At 45.7% G+C, this 18,241-nt stretch overlaps 1 protein-coding gene across 3 annotated transcripts in view; it reads left to right on the top strand.

The window, feature by feature from the left end:
• Positions 1 to 18,241, top strand: part of PTPN14 (protein tyrosine phosphatase non-receptor type 14) — a 174,276-nt gene that overhangs the window by 141,249 nt on the left and 14,786 nt on the right. For 2 of the 3 annotated variants that reach the window (XM_025921051.2, XM_086694539.1), the window contains exons 10-15: positions 816 to 898; positions 3,979 to 4,036; positions 7,507 to 7,585; positions 9,606 to 11,083; positions 15,295 to 15,438; positions 16,996 to 17,214. In XM_025921051.2, coding sequence (XP_025776836.1) covers positions 816 to 898; positions 3,979 to 4,036; positions 7,507 to 7,585; positions 9,606 to 11,083; positions 15,295 to 15,438; positions 16,996 to 17,214 — 2,061 coding nt within the window. Of the gene's footprint in view, positions 1 to 815; positions 899 to 3,978; positions 4,037 to 7,506; positions 7,586 to 9,605; positions 11,084 to 15,294; positions 15,439 to 16,995; positions 17,215 to 17,389; positions 17,805 to 18,241 lie in introns of those variants that run through there. The other variant, XM_086694540.1, reaches the window with a different exon arrangement.

Genomic DNA, 18,241 nt, shown 5'->3' with positions numbered 1-18,241 from the left:
AAAATGGAAAGATGGGGGCAGGGTCCGACAGCTTGCCGTGTGACCTCTCAACTCACCACATCCCTTCTTTGCTCTCTGCGTCGTGAGAGAATAAATGTTCTACTGAACCCGTAACCGTCCACCTCTCGCCCAGTGCTGTCATTACTCATTTCTGGGTAGTGGTGGTGATTTCCCGTTCAGAACGCCAGGTTTCCAAGCCGAGTTTGGACTCGGGGATTTCGGTTCCTCCACCTGCTGTGTTTGGGGTGGATCCCATTGTCTGGCGTGCTGCGTTCCTCCGCGCTCAAGTTACAGCCCACATCCAGTAACCCCCCGATTATATTGCACAGCATTTTCTTTTCCTGGCGGACCTGGATTTTCTCCCCCGCAGCCGCACAGCCCAAGCCTAATCTGAAGTAACCTGAGTGATCTTCCTTCTGTTGAGGGCCCCCTTGAGAGCCAGGGCTGTCCGTGCACCTCGCTGCCTCTCAGTGATGCTTGGTGTTCATTCCGTGCTCTGTCTTGATCCTTATTTATTTTTAAAGCATCTGGTTTGGAATTGTGTGAAGATATGCCAGCCCATGGTGTAAGCCCAGTGCCCTGAGTATGGAAGATTCTTTAACAGATTGTCTGCCATCCTTGGGTGGGCTTCCTGGCCCAGCTTGCTGCAGAATTTCAGCACACCGGTTTGCTGCTCGGGGGGGCTATTTTGTGTGTGGCCCGACGATACGAAGGAATGTGGCCCTGTTCGGGAGAATCCTAGGGAGATGCATTTATAATCAAATACATTTTATTTGTTTTTATTTGTTTTTTTTCTCTGCCTCTTCTTTTCCAAGGACGATCTTGAAAATGCCAAGTATATCTCTCGGTTGTTTGCTACGCGGCACAAGTTTTACAAACAAAACAAAATCTGCACTGAGTAAGTAAGCCGTCTGTCCACCTTCTCACTGGAAGGCCTGGTCAGATTAAATCCACGTGCTTTAGGGATGTCGTAGATGGCGTCTGCCATTCGCTCTTTTTCCTCCTTCCTCGTGGAAGCCGACCAGGCAGGAGGGAAAGAACTTTAATGACGAAGGCCGTCTGGCACAGCGCGTGCGCCTGGAGAGAAAATAACTCACAAATTGACTGTGAGTGCTTGACTACCTGGACGGGTTGGCCCACATTAGTGCCTTTCTGTCCTCTGTGAGGAGTTCGGAGGAGCTGAGCGGTTCCCAATTTGCCAGGGTGCCCCTTCGTGTCAGATGCGGGGTATGTTCAGAAGTGTGTCACGGAGTAGCAAGCCAACTTGAAAGAAAAGAAGGTTCTGTCATCCTCAGCCCTGTTTCTCTTACACAGTTGGCTAACCCCGCGTGTGCTTCTGGGTCATGTCATCTGCCTGTAAATGAGAGGCCAGGGTAATTAGAGGAAGACTTGGAATACACTAATAGACGTCACGAATCCATGTGTGTTTTTTCAATTTAATTTGGAAATAAAGATGATAAAGGGAGTCTGATATGGGAACTTAAATGTGACCTGACCTTGGATGTAGAGTAGCTGGGGCTCACGCTATCATTGCCTTTATTTTGGTTGCCTTCAAAAGATGTTCCTCAGCAGAGGACGTTCGGCAGTTGGGGCGCCCTAGGTGCTTAATTGTGTTTCAAAGAATTCGGGGATATAAATGCAAGAGAGGAACTGCTTTTCCATTCCCCCAGTGGACACATCCAAGAGTGTGAGAGTATTGTCCCAGAGCAGTTCCTGCTGAAAATTGCAGCTGCTTTAGAACTGGAGCCTCAGGTCCTGACAGACTTTCTTCTCTACACGATGGAGGCTCTTTTAAACCGGTCTTTGCAATTGGTCACTGTCGGAGTCTGAAAGGATCGTTGATGGTATCAGGTCCGCCAGCAAAGTTTGCAAATGTAAATCGGAAGGGCAGTGATCAGGGAGCGGCAAGTCAAACAGCCATCACTGTACGGGCACGCGCACGCACACGCACGTGGCGTTCTTTTGAACAGACTCCCCGTAGATCACTTCTGTGCACTTCTGCGCTGCGGCGGCCTTTGATCTGCGGGGGGGTCTTTGACATTAACACGAACTCTATGGTCGGCTTCTGGAGGGCGAATTAAAATCTGACTGTTCTAAGCAGTGAATTTCACTGTGGTCTTCTGGTTGGACCATTTCTCAGCAAGGGAGTTTACTGTAAAATTTGCAGAGTATTTTGATTTCTTTGGCGCTCTCCGAATACTAGTGCACATCCCACGTTAGCCTGAAAACTGAGGAAATGGTGTTTTCCTTTCTACTTCTGTAATAACCATTCTTTTCTCCTCACCAGGTAGAGGAGGTTCCTAACCTCTTATTTGGACTCTCTAAGATGTACACACACACACACACACACACACACACACACACACACTCCATACACACAGCAAATTCTGTGTATAGTTTCAGGATCTCAGCACAGACTGCATTAAGGCCTGGGATAAACCCCCTGTAGTTTTAGGAAACTAGCATTATCTTAACAGCATCTTTCTCCAGAGGTCTGCACACCCTGACTGCTAAAAGACTATCATTGATTTTCATTTCATTTCATAGAGCTCCAAAGAGTGCTTCCCATATTTCTTGACTTGAGAAGAGAAATTGCAGGGAGTGGGAAGGGTGTTTAACCTAAGTCTAATAATACTATATTTGGCCAGTTGTTAAAAAAAAAAAAAAAGTGCAACGTTACTGTTTCCACACCTCATGAAAGAAAGAAAAGGTGTTTTATCACTAAAAAGGTAGGAAAGATGAACTATCAGACAAAGGAGAATGCTTTAAATTGAAGAATTCTAGCTTGATGGAAAATTCTACGTGTCCTGGGTTTTTTGTTTGTTTTTGTCTATGTATGAGTTCACTGAAGACTAGGGAAAACGTCAGTCTGGACTTTGAGACCCATTTCTCAAAGACACCTTTGATTTCAGTACTCAAGAATTTCTTTTTTTTTTTTCAACGTTTATTTATTTTTGGGACGGAGAGAGACAGAGCATGAACGGGGGAGGGGCAGAGAGAGAGGGAGACACAGAATCGGAAACAGGCTCCAGGCTCTGAGCCATCAGCCCAGAGCCTGACGCGGGGCTCGAATTCACGGACCGCGAGATCGTGACCTGGCTGAAGTCGGACGCTTAACCGACTGCGCCACCCAGGCGCCCCAGTACTCAAGAATTTCTTAATACTCTTAGCTCCCACACATTTTTATCCCTACATTAAAAAAAATTCACGTTGATTCTCAGTCTGGAAAGGATCTGATTAGATTACTACTTATAATCAGTATTATCTTAATTCAAAAAGATCTTTGTATGGTCTTACTCAAACATATTTAATCTGTTTTGGATTCCATTTGACTGGCAGCATTTAAAAAATATTTTTTCTTCTTGCTGTTTTTCTTTATGAAAGATTTTACACATAGACAAAGATACAAAGAATACAATTTTTAAAAAACCCATGTAATAATAGTGATATTTTTCAGTCTTGCTTATTTCCCTCATAATATTTTTTGGAAATAAGCCTCATTCTTCTGTAAAATTTAATATCTAAGGATCATGTGCTCTAAACATTTTGAAAATAAGAGAATAAAAAAGGAAATCAACATTTTTCATAGCCTCTCCATTCAGAAATAAATGTTTACATTTTGCCATAAATTATTTAGCTCTCTGTCTCTTTTTTTTTTTAATGTTTATTTATTTTTCAGACAGAGAGAGACACAGCATGAACGGGGGAGGGTCAGGGAGAGAGGGAGACACAGAATCTGAAGCAGGCTCCAGGCTCTGAGCTGTCAACACAGAGCCCGACGCGAGGTTCGAACTCACGGACCATGAGATCATGACCTGAGCCAAAGTCCAACGCTCAACCACCTGAGCCACCCAGGCGCACCTTATTATTTAGCTCTCTTGTCTGTTCCCCCCCCCCCCATCCCGCCTTTTCCCCCTCTCTTGTTGGTCCGTCTGATAAATAAAATGACTCTTCTCATTTCTTTAACTTTTCCTGTAGACAATCAAATTCTCCACCCCCCATCAGACGCCAACCCACCTGGAGCCGATCCTCTCTGGTATGTATAAAGTCTTCAGTAATCAAATGGTCTGACTGTTGGGGATGGAATGTCCTTTTGTTGCTCAATTGAAAGGAAACATGACTAGGGCATCATGACCAGGTGAGATCTTATGAAAACATAGAAGAGCATCAGTCAGCCAAGCAGGTGTCATGAATATTCATGTCCCATTTGTGCCCCATCACGTGGGACAGCCATGTGCCCATCCACAGCCATCACTTCTTGAAGTATGGCTCAAGGTTCACCCCCGAAGAATAAGTCTTAAGGTTGATGAGACCGTGTTTCTTCAGCATGTGACCTATGGTGTGTGTTTTTATCCATTTGCTCATCTGTGATTTTATCACTGTTTCTGGTTGTTACATACACATGTCTTTAGTTATAAGCTCTACAAATTCTTTTGTATTTGCCACCATAGATAGATCTTAATAAACTAGTCAGAAAATGCTTTTTGAATGAACCCAAATTGAACGAGTTTAGTCGGTGGTTTCAAGTTAGGGTATTTGATGGGGAAGATTAATTATATATCTTCTAATTTTAAGACCAACAAAATCGATTTACTGAATTGATCTACTTTTCTATCTAATTTAACGTTAGCTTTTTTCATTTTTTAAAAAATTTCTCCTCTTGGGGCTCCTGGGTGGCTCAGTTGGTTAAGCGTCCGACTTCAGCTCAGGTCATGATCTCACAGTCCGTGAGTTCAAGCCCCACGTTGGGCTCTGTGCTGACAGCTCGGAGCCTGGATCCTGCTTCAGATTCTGTGTCTCCCTCCCTCTCTGCCCCTCCCCTGCTCATGCTGTGTCTCCCTCTGTCTCAAAAATAAATAAAAACATTAAACAAAAAATTTCTCCTCTTCTGAATAAGGAAACACAACTCTAATTTCAATACATCTGTTCTTAGGCTGTGTTTTATTTTGAGGACTACTTTAGGATAATATCATAGAAAGATGCAGAAAAGTGACCTTTAAACATGTGACCTTTAAAATTTTCTAGGTGACCATTTCCTTCGAGTTGATAGGAGAATAAAATTGAATTTTTCCTCATACACAGTGTATACCCTATAGCACATCTTTAACTTGTCTTTCCAAAGGAGAGTTTTGAGGAATTTTTTTTTTTTGTCTGGAAAATGCATAGACAATGAACTCTTAGAATTCTAGAGTTGAGCCATTATGTCATCACATTCCTGAGTACCCAACGTGAATATTATTAATCTCGATGTCATGCATAGTATCTCACAAGTGGCCCTTGCCTTGGAGGTCCAGAGGGTCACTTTGGGCTTTTCCCTTGTGGCATTGATAGATTTGTTTATGGCACTGGTTTCTTTATACTTCTCCTTTGTGAATATTATTTTTTTTTTAGACTCCACATGTCTTCATTAGGGAGATGATTTTTCATTTATGTCCATGAAACACCATGGAGGCCAAGAATTTAAAGCTGTCTTGTGATTTGATCTCATCCTAATTATCTGGAGAAGATAAAGAGGTTTTCGTATTTTATCAGGGTGAAGACAATCTGCAGGAAGCCAAGTTCAAGGCTCCTCCCTTTCTTCTACCCTTCAGGGCAAAACCATATTACCAGGAGTTCCCTGGGATGAGTGATATTGTCTCTTTTTGGCTTCCTTGCTGAGAACCAGGACTGCTATTTTTCTCTTGCCCTTCTGCTGCCTATATTATGGCATCTCACTTGTTTCTATATTAGCAGGTCTGGAAAGATAGAATAATATGCACTATATATAACATAACACAATATTATATATATAATACAAAGAGATGGAATAAATAATATCCCGAAATGGTATTTGGAGGATTAGCTGTTATTATCCTTTGCTGTACACTTATGCCAATTCATAAACAGTCACTTGCTTATTAAATTTTTTTTTTAATTCCAAAAAATTGGATTTTTAAGAGCAAGAGAAGGCAGTGAGCCAACTTTACCTTACTATGCATTTCTATTACCTCACGTGAATCCCTTCCCACTGTTTTTGTTTGTTTGTTTTAAGCCTCAAAACTGGCTGTCCTACGCTGGAAAAATTGAGTTGAATTACGTACCACCAAGAAGAGGAAAATATTTTAAAATTGCAATTCATAAACCAGCCAAAGGCGGGGGGTGGGGGGGGAGAAACAGCCAAAGGGAATATTGAGAAAAGCTGATACAGCACCTTCTTTTTGGTACCATGAACTCCTTTCTTAGATTAATTTCAATTCCTTATTTCTTCTTTCTTGACTTTTTTATTTTTGGATCCCTTACCTTTATTACCTTCTTTACGTGCCCTTTTGATGCTTAAGCATTATTTGTGGCAGGCAAAATGGCAGATGAGTTATTTGCCCAGCTTCAGATTATGGCAAGTGTTCTTCCAGTATTGAGGGATACTGAGAAAGTGTGACCCCTGCTGGCTTTGGGTTTTTTTGGCTTGATCTCAGCCGTTCTCCTAAAGCAGTAATATTTAAACCAGTATCTATGAGAGTAATTTCAAAATAATCGAATATATCCTGTTTGGTGGTTTACAGGCTTAAAGTTTTTTAAAGATTTTTGTTTTTTCGAGTCAAAACTTTTTCTTCAAAGAAGCTGTCACTGGGGATCCCAATATCTAAATAACATAAATATTGTTGGTGATAAGGGGAGGGAAGAGGTGTGGTTTGATTGGCTAGAAGCTGAGATGTACTGAGGCTCGGTGATTTGCTGTAGATCACGTTAGCAACTAATCATATTTCCTTTGTCGGCTCACCAAATATTGAGCTGATCTAAACTTTTTTTTTTTTCTTCTGAAAGTTTTATTCTTGTCTGCACCAGGAAGTTGTTCAGGTTGGGTCTAAATAACCATCTTTAAGGAGTCTCTTGGAAAAGATTTTTCACTGCAGAGTAGATGGTTGAACTAGATTCGCTGCAAGACCTGTCCACAGTGGGTTCTGCAACGGGGGGTCCATAAGTGGTCTTGAGAACCACACACATACTGTCGCGGGTCACCATTCAGATTTTTATATAAATTTGCAACCGAACCCAGCTTAACACCACCCCCGTCCCTATTGGAGGTTGACATGGTGCTGTAAACTAAGGGTCATAGGTGCAGACAATTTTGGTTAGAATGAAACCGAGTTTCCCCTTATTGTCATTATTCTTTAGGTCGAATATAATAAATCTACATGTTCTGAATTACTCCTTTTAAAAGGGCATTGGGAGTTTTGCAAGCATATCAGGAAATAGACTAAATGTTAATTACAGCTTCCTTACCTTTCTCACCTTGAACCAGCTGCCTTATTTCCCTCTGTTTCTCCAGTCCTAGACTTAATGATGAGATGGGGGTACAGATGAGTCAAAGAGGGACGAGTCAAGGGTGGACCAGCAGAGAGGCCACAGTGTGCTTTCCTGCAGACGTGGGTGAATGATGGGCTGTCGTGTGCTTGGGCTGGTGCCCCGTGAGATTCCACGGCCATTTGTGCCACGGCCTTCCCACCTGTGCTGTCTTTTCTGTTTCAGCCCCGACAGCAGCCGTACATCTTGCCTCCCATGCACGTCCAGTGTGGTGAACACTACTCGGAAACACACACTTCGCAAGGTAAACCGTGACTTGTCATTTTCCCTTCTTGAGACGAAAAGTCGAGTACCTGTCAGCGGTGAAGAAGTTTTTTTTTTTATTTCTTAGATGACAGTGATACTTTTGTTTTAACTTTGTCATTGTCTGAATGGCAGCGGGCGGCGGCTTCGATTTGTGAAAGGCATAGCGTGTCACTTGCCCCCGAGAGGAAAACTTTCCCAGAATTGGCTGCCGAGGGAGTTGGGAGAAGGCAGTGAGCGAGTTCCTTGTCTCCTTCCTCTGATGAGTGGGCTTGGAGAAGAGAGAGGGACAGTAAGCCCCACGGAATGCTCTTCACCCTCGTGACCCGTATCGAGCACACAGAGCACACAGGCGTCCAGCTTACTTAAAAGAAAGGCACAAATAATCTCCACTCCTCTCTTTAACTGCTGCCTGCCATCTCTCCAGACACCTGTTTTTGCCTCAGAGCAAATGGAATCTGTTTTTTATTCTTTTTCTCCCCAAACACTCCCATGCCAAACGTGTGAGAAAATCCGTCCTAAGAATAAAGGTTCTAATAATAACAATTACCATTTATAGAGCAGTTCCTCTCCCTAAGCACCGTGCTAAGCCCTTGCAACGCATTGTTTCATTTAATCCTCAAAATAAACCCACACGATAGGTACTATTACTAGTGCCATTTATAGAAAAAGAAAGTGGGGCGCAAAAAGGGTATGGGAGGAGCTTTGAGGTGAAAAATGACTCTTGAGCCAGTGCCCTCTCTGTCATTACACTAACTGCATCTCAGAAAAGGAATGTTACTAAACTTGGGTGTCGGTAGTATGTTGAACGGATAATGCGTTTCTGTGTCACCATAGGCTGGCTATTTTGAACCTCTGTCCTGTCAGTGTGTGAGTGTGGAAACTATAAGATAGTCAAGACTCTTTAATCAAATACTCCTTTTTATAAGCAGACGAGCAAAGTTACCCTGCTTCTGTGGGAAAGCCCCAGAGCCCATAGAGATGGAGAAGTGGCACACCTTTGTTCCTGGGTTTTGCTGGTTTTTCTTGTCCATCTGAGCTCATCTGGTCTGTGAGCACACTCCTCCTCAGGCAACTGAGCATTTTCAGTCACCTTTTCTGGTTGGTGGTTTTTGGTTTTATTTTTTGCCTTTCTGCCTGTCCTCCTCTCCTTTGCTCATGCTTAAATCCAGAGTGTGAAAATGATGAACTTTGCTCATCAGAAAGTGTTTGGGCAAGAGGTTGCCTTCCTAGGGTGTGTGTGTGTGTGTGTGTGTGTGTGTGTGTGTGCGTGTACGTGTATGTGTGTGTTAAAGAAACCACGGACACCTAGTATGGGCCTGACTTTAGCCATCTACGTTTTACCTCTTTAGGAGCCTCCCTAAACCACTATTAATTTTAATGTCAGGTGACCTCAGTGATGAAGCCAATTCTAGGAGAGTTGTAGGCAGTGGCCAGAAGAACTCCTGGTTCTGATTTTGCCCTCCATCGGTTGCTGATCAGAACCAACTAGCCATGCGTGCTGACACCTTGACTGCATCCTTTGTCTTGTGTCTTTACGAACACTCAGGAGTTCCTCGGGGAAGGGGACCTTTTCCATTGCTGTCTGGAACATAAGCTCCAGGTATCGGTAACTTCAAATGCATCATCCTGTTAAAGCTCTTGACTTCCTGGCCCAAATAGCCGGTCCCGTTGCTGGGCCCTGGACAAGAAGGCAGGTTTACCCAACATGAGGGCCATTGTTGGTGCCTGATTTCAGAGCTCATGGCAAAATGGAGAACTTCCCCAGGTGATAACTATTCCAAACGTGCCTAGCTTTCTTTGATTGCATTCACTTTCTCTTTTTAGTATGCTTTCAAGTGTTCTTTCTGTATGTTGGTGTCTCACCCGAGAGTTATTAGTTTTTCCATGGAATACGTGGGTGGAGACCACAGGATTTCACTTTTAATGACCTCTGAAAGTCACGCCCAGGAGTGTGAGGATGAACTTAGTTGAAGCAGGGTGATGTGGACGTTCACGGGCCTTTGTTTGATTTCTTATAGACAGCATCTTCCATGGGAATGAAGAAGCCTTGTACTGCAATTCCCACAACAGCCTGGACTTAAATTATTTAAATGGCACCGTCACCAATGGCAGTGTGTGCAGCGTTCACAGCATCAACTCCCTCAACTGCTCCCAGAGTTTCATCCAGGCTTCTCCTGTGTCCTCCAACCTCAGTATCCCCGGGAGTGACATCATGCGGGCCGACTACATCCCTAGCCACCGGCATAGCGCCATCATTGTGCCATCCTACCGGCCGACCCCCGATTATGAGACGGTCATGCGGCAGATGAAGAGGGGGACCGTGCACGCCGACAGCCAGAGCCAGTCTCTGCGGAACCTCAGCATCATCAACACGCATGCCTACAACCAGCCAGAGGATCTGGTGTACAGCCAGCCCGAGATGCGGGAGAGGCCGCCCTACGCTGTCCCTTATGGGCCGCAGGGAGGCTACGGTAACAAACTCGTCAGCCCGTCTGACCAGATGAACCCAAAGAATAACATGGTGCCGAGCAAGCCGGGGGCAAGCTCCATCTCCCACACGGTGAGCACCCCAGAGCTGGCCAATATGCAGCTCCAAGGCACCCAGAACTACAACGCGGCCCATATGCTCAAAAACTATCTCTTCAGGCCACCGCCCCCCTACCCACGGCCACGCCCTGCCACCAGCACCCCAGACCTCGCCAGCCACCGTCACAGGTACGTCAGCGGCAGTAGCCCCGACCTGGTGACCCGCAAGGTGCAGCTCTCGGTGAAGACCTTCCAAGAAGACAGCTCCCCAGTGGTGCACCAGTCTCTCCAGGAGGTGAGCGAGCCCCTCACGGCCACCAAGCACCACGGCACGGCGAATAAGCGCCACAGCCTGGAGGTGATGAGCAGCATGGTACGGGGCATGGAGGCCATGACCTTGAAATCGCTCAACATCCCCATGGCGCGCCGAAACACACTCCGGGAGCAGGGGCCGCCCGAGGAGGTGCCGGGGAGTCACGAGGCTCACCAGCTTCCCCATTACCACCACAAGAAGACCCTCTCGGATGCCACCATGCTGATCCACAGCAGCGAGAGTGAGGAGGAGGAGGAGGAGGCCCCAGGGTCGGTGCCCCAGATCCCCATGCTCCGGGAGAAGATGGGGTACAGTGCCCAGCTACAGGCAGCCTTGGCCCGAATCCCAAACAAGCCCCCGCCCGAATACCCTGGCCCGAGGAAGAGCGTTAGCAACGGGGCCCTGAGGCAAGACCAGGTCAGCCTGCCTCCTGCGGCCGCCAGGGCTAGGGTCCTGAGGCACGGGCCGGCCAAGGCCATCAGTGTTTCCCGAGCGGATCAGCTGGCCGTGGCTGGGCCTTCCCTCGGTCCGTCCATCTCCGAACCCGACCTGACAAGCGTGAAGGAGCGGGTCAAGAAAGAGCCTGTGAAGGAGAGACCGGTGTCTGAGATGTTCTCCCTGGAAGACAGCATTGTAGAGAGAGAGATGGCCATCAGGGTAAGTGTCCTCCTCTCCCACGGCAGTGTTCAGCGGGCACTTCAACACACAGCCTCCTCCCCACCGCCCCACACAGCTTGCTCCGCTCCTTCTCCATGACTCTCGGCTTAAAGTATGAAAGCACATGTGCTCTGGGCCCTGAAGAAGGTGCGAGGCTTATTCAGGGAATCTGTTAGGAAGTTAGAGAATCAGTTGGCATTTCAACAGGTAGCGTTTCATTTCACAAAACTTTGTATTTTTACCCCTTCAGCTAAACCTTCCGTTTTTCATTCATGGCTTCTAATTGGTACATTTGGCCCAAGGCGCTGTAATGGCGTTAGGATGCTGTAGGTTGGTTGTTGAGATCAGCCTCTAGGCCAGCATCGTGCTGTTTATTTGGGGTCAAATTTCCTGTGTGGGAGTGGCTAGGAGCTCTCCTTCCTACGTCTCTTGTTCCTATTTTAGGGGGAAGCATTCCTCTCCCCCCCCCCCCCCCCCATTTATAGTGAAAGAGCAACATCCCTTCAGAGCACAGCTTTGTGTGGAGATCCCTCTCCCAGGAAGGCCCACCAATATTGACCAGACCACGACGTGTCCATTTTATTTTCAGATTTTCTTTCAGTAGATGGTTAAAACACAGAGCAAGAAAACTACAGTATTACTCAGAAGTTCACCATTGAGTTTCGGTCCCCATTAAGCTCATTCTATCAAAATTCACACACACGCATGGAAACACATGCATACATATACGCACACTTACGACATTTGAAGATGCCTGATATCAGACATAAGTAACTCTGATTCAGGGTATGTACCAGCTTGGGGGCCGGGTAAGCTGTCAGAGCAAGAGCGTGTAGGTAACAGGTGCGCACGCAGAACGACAAAGTGAGTTAGCTCCTACTAATGAGAAAATTGCCAGATTGTAGTTGCTACTTTAAAAAAAAATTTCAGAGCGCCATTGCTGCTTGTTCTGGACATTTTCACAACCTCAAAAAATAAAAAATCATTTCCTTTCATCACAACTAATCAAGCCCTGGTTGACTCATCCTCTGTGGGCACCACATCTCTGCCACAGGGTCTCTGCCACTTAGCAACTCCAGAACATGTAAGTGAAAATTTGCTCTGATGGAGTTCTTAGACTCCCTTCCTTTTATAAGTCTCCCTGCACCGCAGTGGTAATCAAGCTGAAGAGAACAGTCGAGGGCCCACGGTTTAAGGAAGCCACGTTTGTGGGTTCCGGAATCTAAACTGCAGCAACTTTATTACTTTAGACAGAACCTTCAGAACATTCCCAGCAGCACCCTTTTGGCCACCAGTGGAGCAGCGCTAAGGATCTGGTACAGGAATAACTTTTTCCACTTTTTGCAAACCTAGAAGGAAATCGTGAAGGATGTGCTTGTGCCTCCCCTGGCCAATATAACCGTTTGGCTGACAGATGGAATGAAACGCGGGGGTGGGGCCACGGGGGAGACCTTTCCCAGCTTGGAAAAAGTAACGCATTGGTAGAAATGGATTTTCAGTTCGTCTTGGCCGCAGGCCCCTTGACCACAACTCAAGAACCTGTCAGCCCAGGCAGCCAGCTTTGCTGTCACCCCTGCCCACTTGATGTTTATTGACGCCTACGTGGTCCCATAGCCTCATGTTGGTCGTTCATCCCCTCCTCTTGTTACCTGTGTTCAACAAAGCCCTCTATCCAGACCCACGGCATTGGCTTTCTACGTAGAGCTTCACAAAGAAGCAACGGGATTTTCCACTGTTTTTCCCCTGTGTTCTCCCACCCCATCCATGTGGATAATAGTGAATAGCTGATCCCACCCCTTCGTTGTAGTTCGGGAACATCGTTACCCCATCCCTACTTCATTCTCCCATTGATTTTTTTTTTTTTTAAATTATATATACTCAGGTGCTCAGAGACCACAACCCTTGTCTGAGGTCTTGACCTTAGAGAAAGACTAGGAAGTTCTTCAGTGAGCCAGTGTGCCAGCGAGATAGCGATGGTGCCAGTGGCTCTGAAGGTTGGGGTGGTTTCCCATCTGCTTTTTTTTTAATGAAGAAACTACCCCCCCCCCCCCCCAGCCCCGTCCATGCCCTTCCCACATCTCAGATCTTCCTCTGCCCTCCCCATCGTGGGCAGCTTCTGCCTGGCTTGTTAGGAATGGGTAAGAATGGAGAAGGCTGTCCAGGCCTCTCTAGGATACAAAAACAGTGAGAACATTTAAGCAAATGGGAACTGGAGGTGGGGGGGTGGGGGGGCAAGTATGGTGAGAATGTGCCCTGCGGGCAGCTCTCTATAATGTTGGAGCCACTTGTCCCTTTGATGGATGATTCAGGCCTGCTGTGGTGATATCTCCTCCTTCTGGCCCCTACTGCTGCCTTGAGGACATTTCAGTGTTTGTAGCCCCTGAACCTGAAATCAGGTGCCAGGAAAGAGAAAAGGCCAAATCAGACTTTTGAGTTATTTATTTGTTATCTCTGGCAACAAGCTGATAGGATAAGTGAGAAAGAACTAAGAGTAATCGTTTATCACTGGGGTTTCAGTTTTCACCAGGTCCCTAGTAATCTTTTCCTGACAAAGATAAGTTAGTTACTTTTTGCCTTAGGCCCAGTTAGTATCACCTGATGGTACAGGTGGGAAGGAAGCAGCAGGATTGTTAGGAGGACCTGGGAGACATTTTTTCTGAGAATTTTGCAGAGGGAAATATTCCTATGAAAGGAGATAATGAGGCGGGGGTGGTGGGGGGTGGTGCGGAAATATTTCTCACAAAAACAAACTGATAAGCTAGCAAACAAGCAAAACCCCCAAATTTAAATCTGGAATCTTCAAAATCTTCCTGGGATTGAGCAACCAGGGCCAACCTTTTGGCTGAAGGTTAATGGACACTTCTCTCACTTTATCACAGTTAATCTTCCTCTGAGATGTTCTTTAGTTTGATGGGTCGGTCTTGTCATTGAATGAAGCATCTTAGTGACAGCCATCACTCCATTCTGACTATAGGTGGCATTGAGAGGCTGATGGGATATAGGGTTGTAATGCCAACCTGCCCCCCCCCCCCCCCCCCCCCACTTAGAATAATCTGCCATCTGCTGGCACCAGGGCTCCATCGCCTCACCTCTCTGGGGAGCGCGTTTATAAATGACACACTAAGAAACAGAATTACTTAAAACCTGGAAAAGAAACCGGGGAGAAGATGACCCCTTCCTCTGGGGCAGCCAAAGGAATCTGCAAAGGAGTTTCACTTCTGTTAGGATCAAAATCTTAAATGCTGTTTAACTCCTCCGCCTGTATGCTTTAGGAAGTCCCTCAGTCCTTCTGTTGTCTAAGACACAGTTGTTTTGAGGAAATGCTCTTACAGGCTTGCCTGAGGACAAGGAGATTTCTTTCACACCTCGGTCAGGGTCAGCATAGAGGGCACAAGGAAGCACAGAAGTACACCTAACAGTGAGAACCTTGACTGGTCCCAGTTTCAGAGTATTGGTGCAGGTGAGAATGGAGAGGAAATCTAAACCCCCAAACAAGGGCCACGTGTTAACATCCAGCCTTCACCCTGGATGGTGCCCTCAGCCCCCAAATCCTTATTCCCCCATAGCAGAGTCACAGTCAGTAATGTCCCATCGTGGTCATTGGGAGCCATAGTGCCCATTCCTTTGGGCCTTCTGGATGCGGCATGAAGGGTTATGCCTCATGGATCGTGCTGGATGACCGCAGACTTTGGCATTGGCAAGTCTGGGGATGATTTCCGTCTCAGCCTCTCAGAATGGAAACTTGGGAAGGTTTCTCTTCACGGTTTTGTGTCTGGATCTCTTAACAGGGCAACAAACGACGTTTATAAGTTTTTAATCATTTAGTTTGTATAAAAGGGCCATCATTGTGATGGGATTGGATTCTTTATGAGACCCCTGTCTTCCTTCAGCCCTTGTCTTCCTGAAGTGTCTTGCTTGTATGCCGTTTTGCGCTTTTTGGCCGAATGGCAGTGGGTATTTATGTGAAGTCTTTGCTTGTACTCGTTTGTTTGTTAGTTCACTCATTCATCCGTTTTTAGATAAAAGCTCAGGGGGAACTGGCTTCTTCAGGCACGGCGGGAATAAGGGGAAGGCTCTGTTTGAATTTGCCCTACTGATGGTGATTGTCTGCATTCCTTGGCTGGGGAGTTACAGATTTGGGGAGATTAGAACACATTCCAGCACTCTGCTCGTACTATAAACAATGAGAACATGCCTTTTCTTGCCGCAAGAATCTAGAGAAGCAGAAGATGGCAAGCCTGGAGGCACAGAAGCGGCCGCTCATGTTGGCGGCGCTGAATGGACTCTCAGTTGCCCGGGTCTCGGGGCGGGAAGAGAGCCGAGCTGATGCCACCCGAGTTCCCATGGATGAGAGGGTAAGCGCTGGGCTTGTCGAGCATGTGATTCATTCTCTGTGGTCTTGCGATTCCTGAACTCTCGCCTTGCCCAAACATGCCAGCACCAAGGTTTGTTTGATGAATTAATTCTCTCATTTGAGATTAGCCAGACCCAGTGTGCATTGTATTAAATTGATTCTTTCCAGCATCTCCAGTTTCCTTGTCAAGTTCATGCAGTAATGCCTGCGTCACGGGACCGGCCCCTAACCAGCTGCGTGGCCTTGGTCAAGTCAGTCTTTTGCTGGGCCTGTTTCTATTTTTGCCAAATTAAGCAATTGCTGTAGCTTTCGACTTCTGTGAATTTTGTGAACCATTACCCTTTATTAGGGAGTGATTATCTTACCCAAGCATTTACAGAATTTTTTTTTTTTAATATACTGTCCCCTTCTTTGGCTGTAAAACATGACTGATTGATAATGCATTGTGAGAACTTTGGCTTTGAAAAGCAGGAAGAAGCTGCATGGTAGTATTTTAGACGTGAAGAAAGGCGTTCCTTTAGTTTCTGCAATTACTTTCTGCTTAAGAAACACATGTACATTTAATTTTTTTTTTAATCTTTTTTGGAGAGAGAGACAGTGCATGAGCAGGGGAGGGGCAGAGATAGAGGGAGACACAGAACCTGAAGTAGGCTCCAGGCTCTGAGGTGTCAGCACAGAGCCCATCTTGTGAACTTGTGAACCGCGAGATCATGACCTGAGCCGAAGTCGGCTGCTTAACCAACTGAACCACCCAGGTACCCCTATGTGTAAATTTATTTCAGTGCTGGTGACATTTGGATTTTAGATTTCTGCCAGTGTGCATGAAATGTTAGAAAGATTTTAAAGGCAGGAGGGACTGTAGAGGAATCATTTAATCCAGTTAATACCGTGTTATTGTACTTGGTAGTTTGGCCACAGGAAAAATAAAAGATGGGCTCTCATCCTCAAAACTAGAGAACTGTGGACCAGTATCATCTTAAAATTTAGCTCAGTAAAAACAGCTCTGGAAGTGGAGAAAAGGTTGTTTGGATAATTAAGATGAACAGTCTTTTTATCACTGGAATTTAAACAGAGGTGTTGGGACACCTTGGTGGCTCAGTCAGTTAAGCACCCGACCTTTGATTTCAGCCCAGGTCATGACCTCATGGTTCATGGGATTGAGCCCCACATCAGGCTCTGGGCTGACAGCAGAAACTGCCTGGGATTCTCTCTCTCTTCCTCTCTCTCTGCCCCTCCCCCACTCATGCTTTCTCTCTCTCAAGTAAATAAACATTACAAAAATAAACAGAGGCGTTAATAACGAAAATACTGACTTTGAATTTCAGCTCTTGCCTGGCCTTAATGACTGGTTCTATTTAAGGTATGAATGAGAAGGAAATTGGTTATTGGGCCAGAGAAACTAGCAAAATGGTTAATAATGAGACCAAATAATCAAGCATTCGTTGCACCTCTTGAAACTGCTTATTAACATGATCACTGTAAATCTTGAAAGAAATCTGATTTGTTGGGGTTTGGGGATAGGATAATCCGGAAAGCTGAAGATTAATTTCTGTTGCAGTTCAGAACCCTGAAGAAAAAGCTAGAAGAGGGAATGGTGTTCACAGAATATGAGCAAATTCCAAAGAAGAAGGCCAATGGCATTTTCAGCACCGCGGCCCTACCAGAAAATGCCGAGCGAAGCCGCATCCGCGAAGTCGTGCCCTATGAGGAGAACAGAGTGGAGCTGGTACCGACCAAAGAAAACAACACAGGTTACATTAATGCCTCCCACATCAAGGTAAGAAGGGGAGCGTGCTGGGAAGGTTTGTTGCAGATTGCTGGCTTCAAGGTCAAAATGCAGGGAGAAAAAAATTGTGCTCTCCCACTGAGCATCTTGGCTTATCCCCGGCCCCCGAGGGAGTGTTTTTGAACTCCTGTGCTTCTTAGGCAACTTCTCGTGCCTGTCACTGCAGAGACAAGGAAGCCCAGCAGCCTTGGGGAAAACCTCAGGTCAGCTATTTCTGAAGCCTGCTCACCACCAAGGATTTAACTTTTTCTTCTCTCTGCGAGTCATCACTGTCCCCAACGCTCACAGGAGGAGCTGAGGACTGTCCTTTTCGGTTTGTAGTTAGCCCGTGATGGAGACTCTGGAAGTCACTGTCAGTGAAGTTTCTATGATATTCAAGAGCAGTGGGAACTTCGCAGTTCTCCCTTGTGACACTACAGGTTATGTATCATCCAGCCGAAGTCCCAAATCTGCATGTTCTTTAGAAGAGTGGACTGATTTGAATGTGGCCATAAAGGCGTGGTTGGTATTGAAGCTTGTAAGATTTGCCACATCATTCGGTGCATGAATACCATTAAATTTTTGTTAGCATTTCACATCTTCATATCTCAGTATTTCATTGACTTTAGAATTGGCTTCGCTCAGCCCCAGCTAGAATTTCGAGTTACAGATACATGTGTGTACATGGTTAAACGTTTTCTAAATGGCTTACCTTCCTCAATCTTCCTAACAACAGAACATACTCGTTTAGAACGTCACTGTTTGCCCTGACCTCCAAAATAGGAGAATTTATTCATATACTGATAGTAAAACAATTGTTACAGGATGTTTTTTAAATCATCCACGGTTCACATTAACAGTCTTTTATGATCGTAACCTTAGAAATTTGGTTTGGGCCTTGTTCCGAGTCATTTCCTTTCTTCATTGGACTTTCCAACTGTAGCTGAATTTTTGGTAGATTCCTTTGAGCCTCTGAAATACAGCCAGATGTCTGGTGCATGTATCAGTTATAACGGTTCCAGTACAGAATCTGAAAAGT

The sequence above is a fragment of the Puma concolor genome, chromosome E4 (assembly GCF_028749965.1).
Source record: "Puma concolor isolate L17-30 chromosome E4, mPumCon1.1.hap2, whole genome shotgun sequence".
In the NCBI taxonomy this organism is placed as follows: domain Eukaryota; kingdom Metazoa; phylum Chordata; class Mammalia; order Carnivora; family Felidae; genus Puma; species Puma concolor.
Note: the sequence above shows the minus strand (reverse complement) of the source record. Positions and strands in the feature narration are given on the sequence as shown.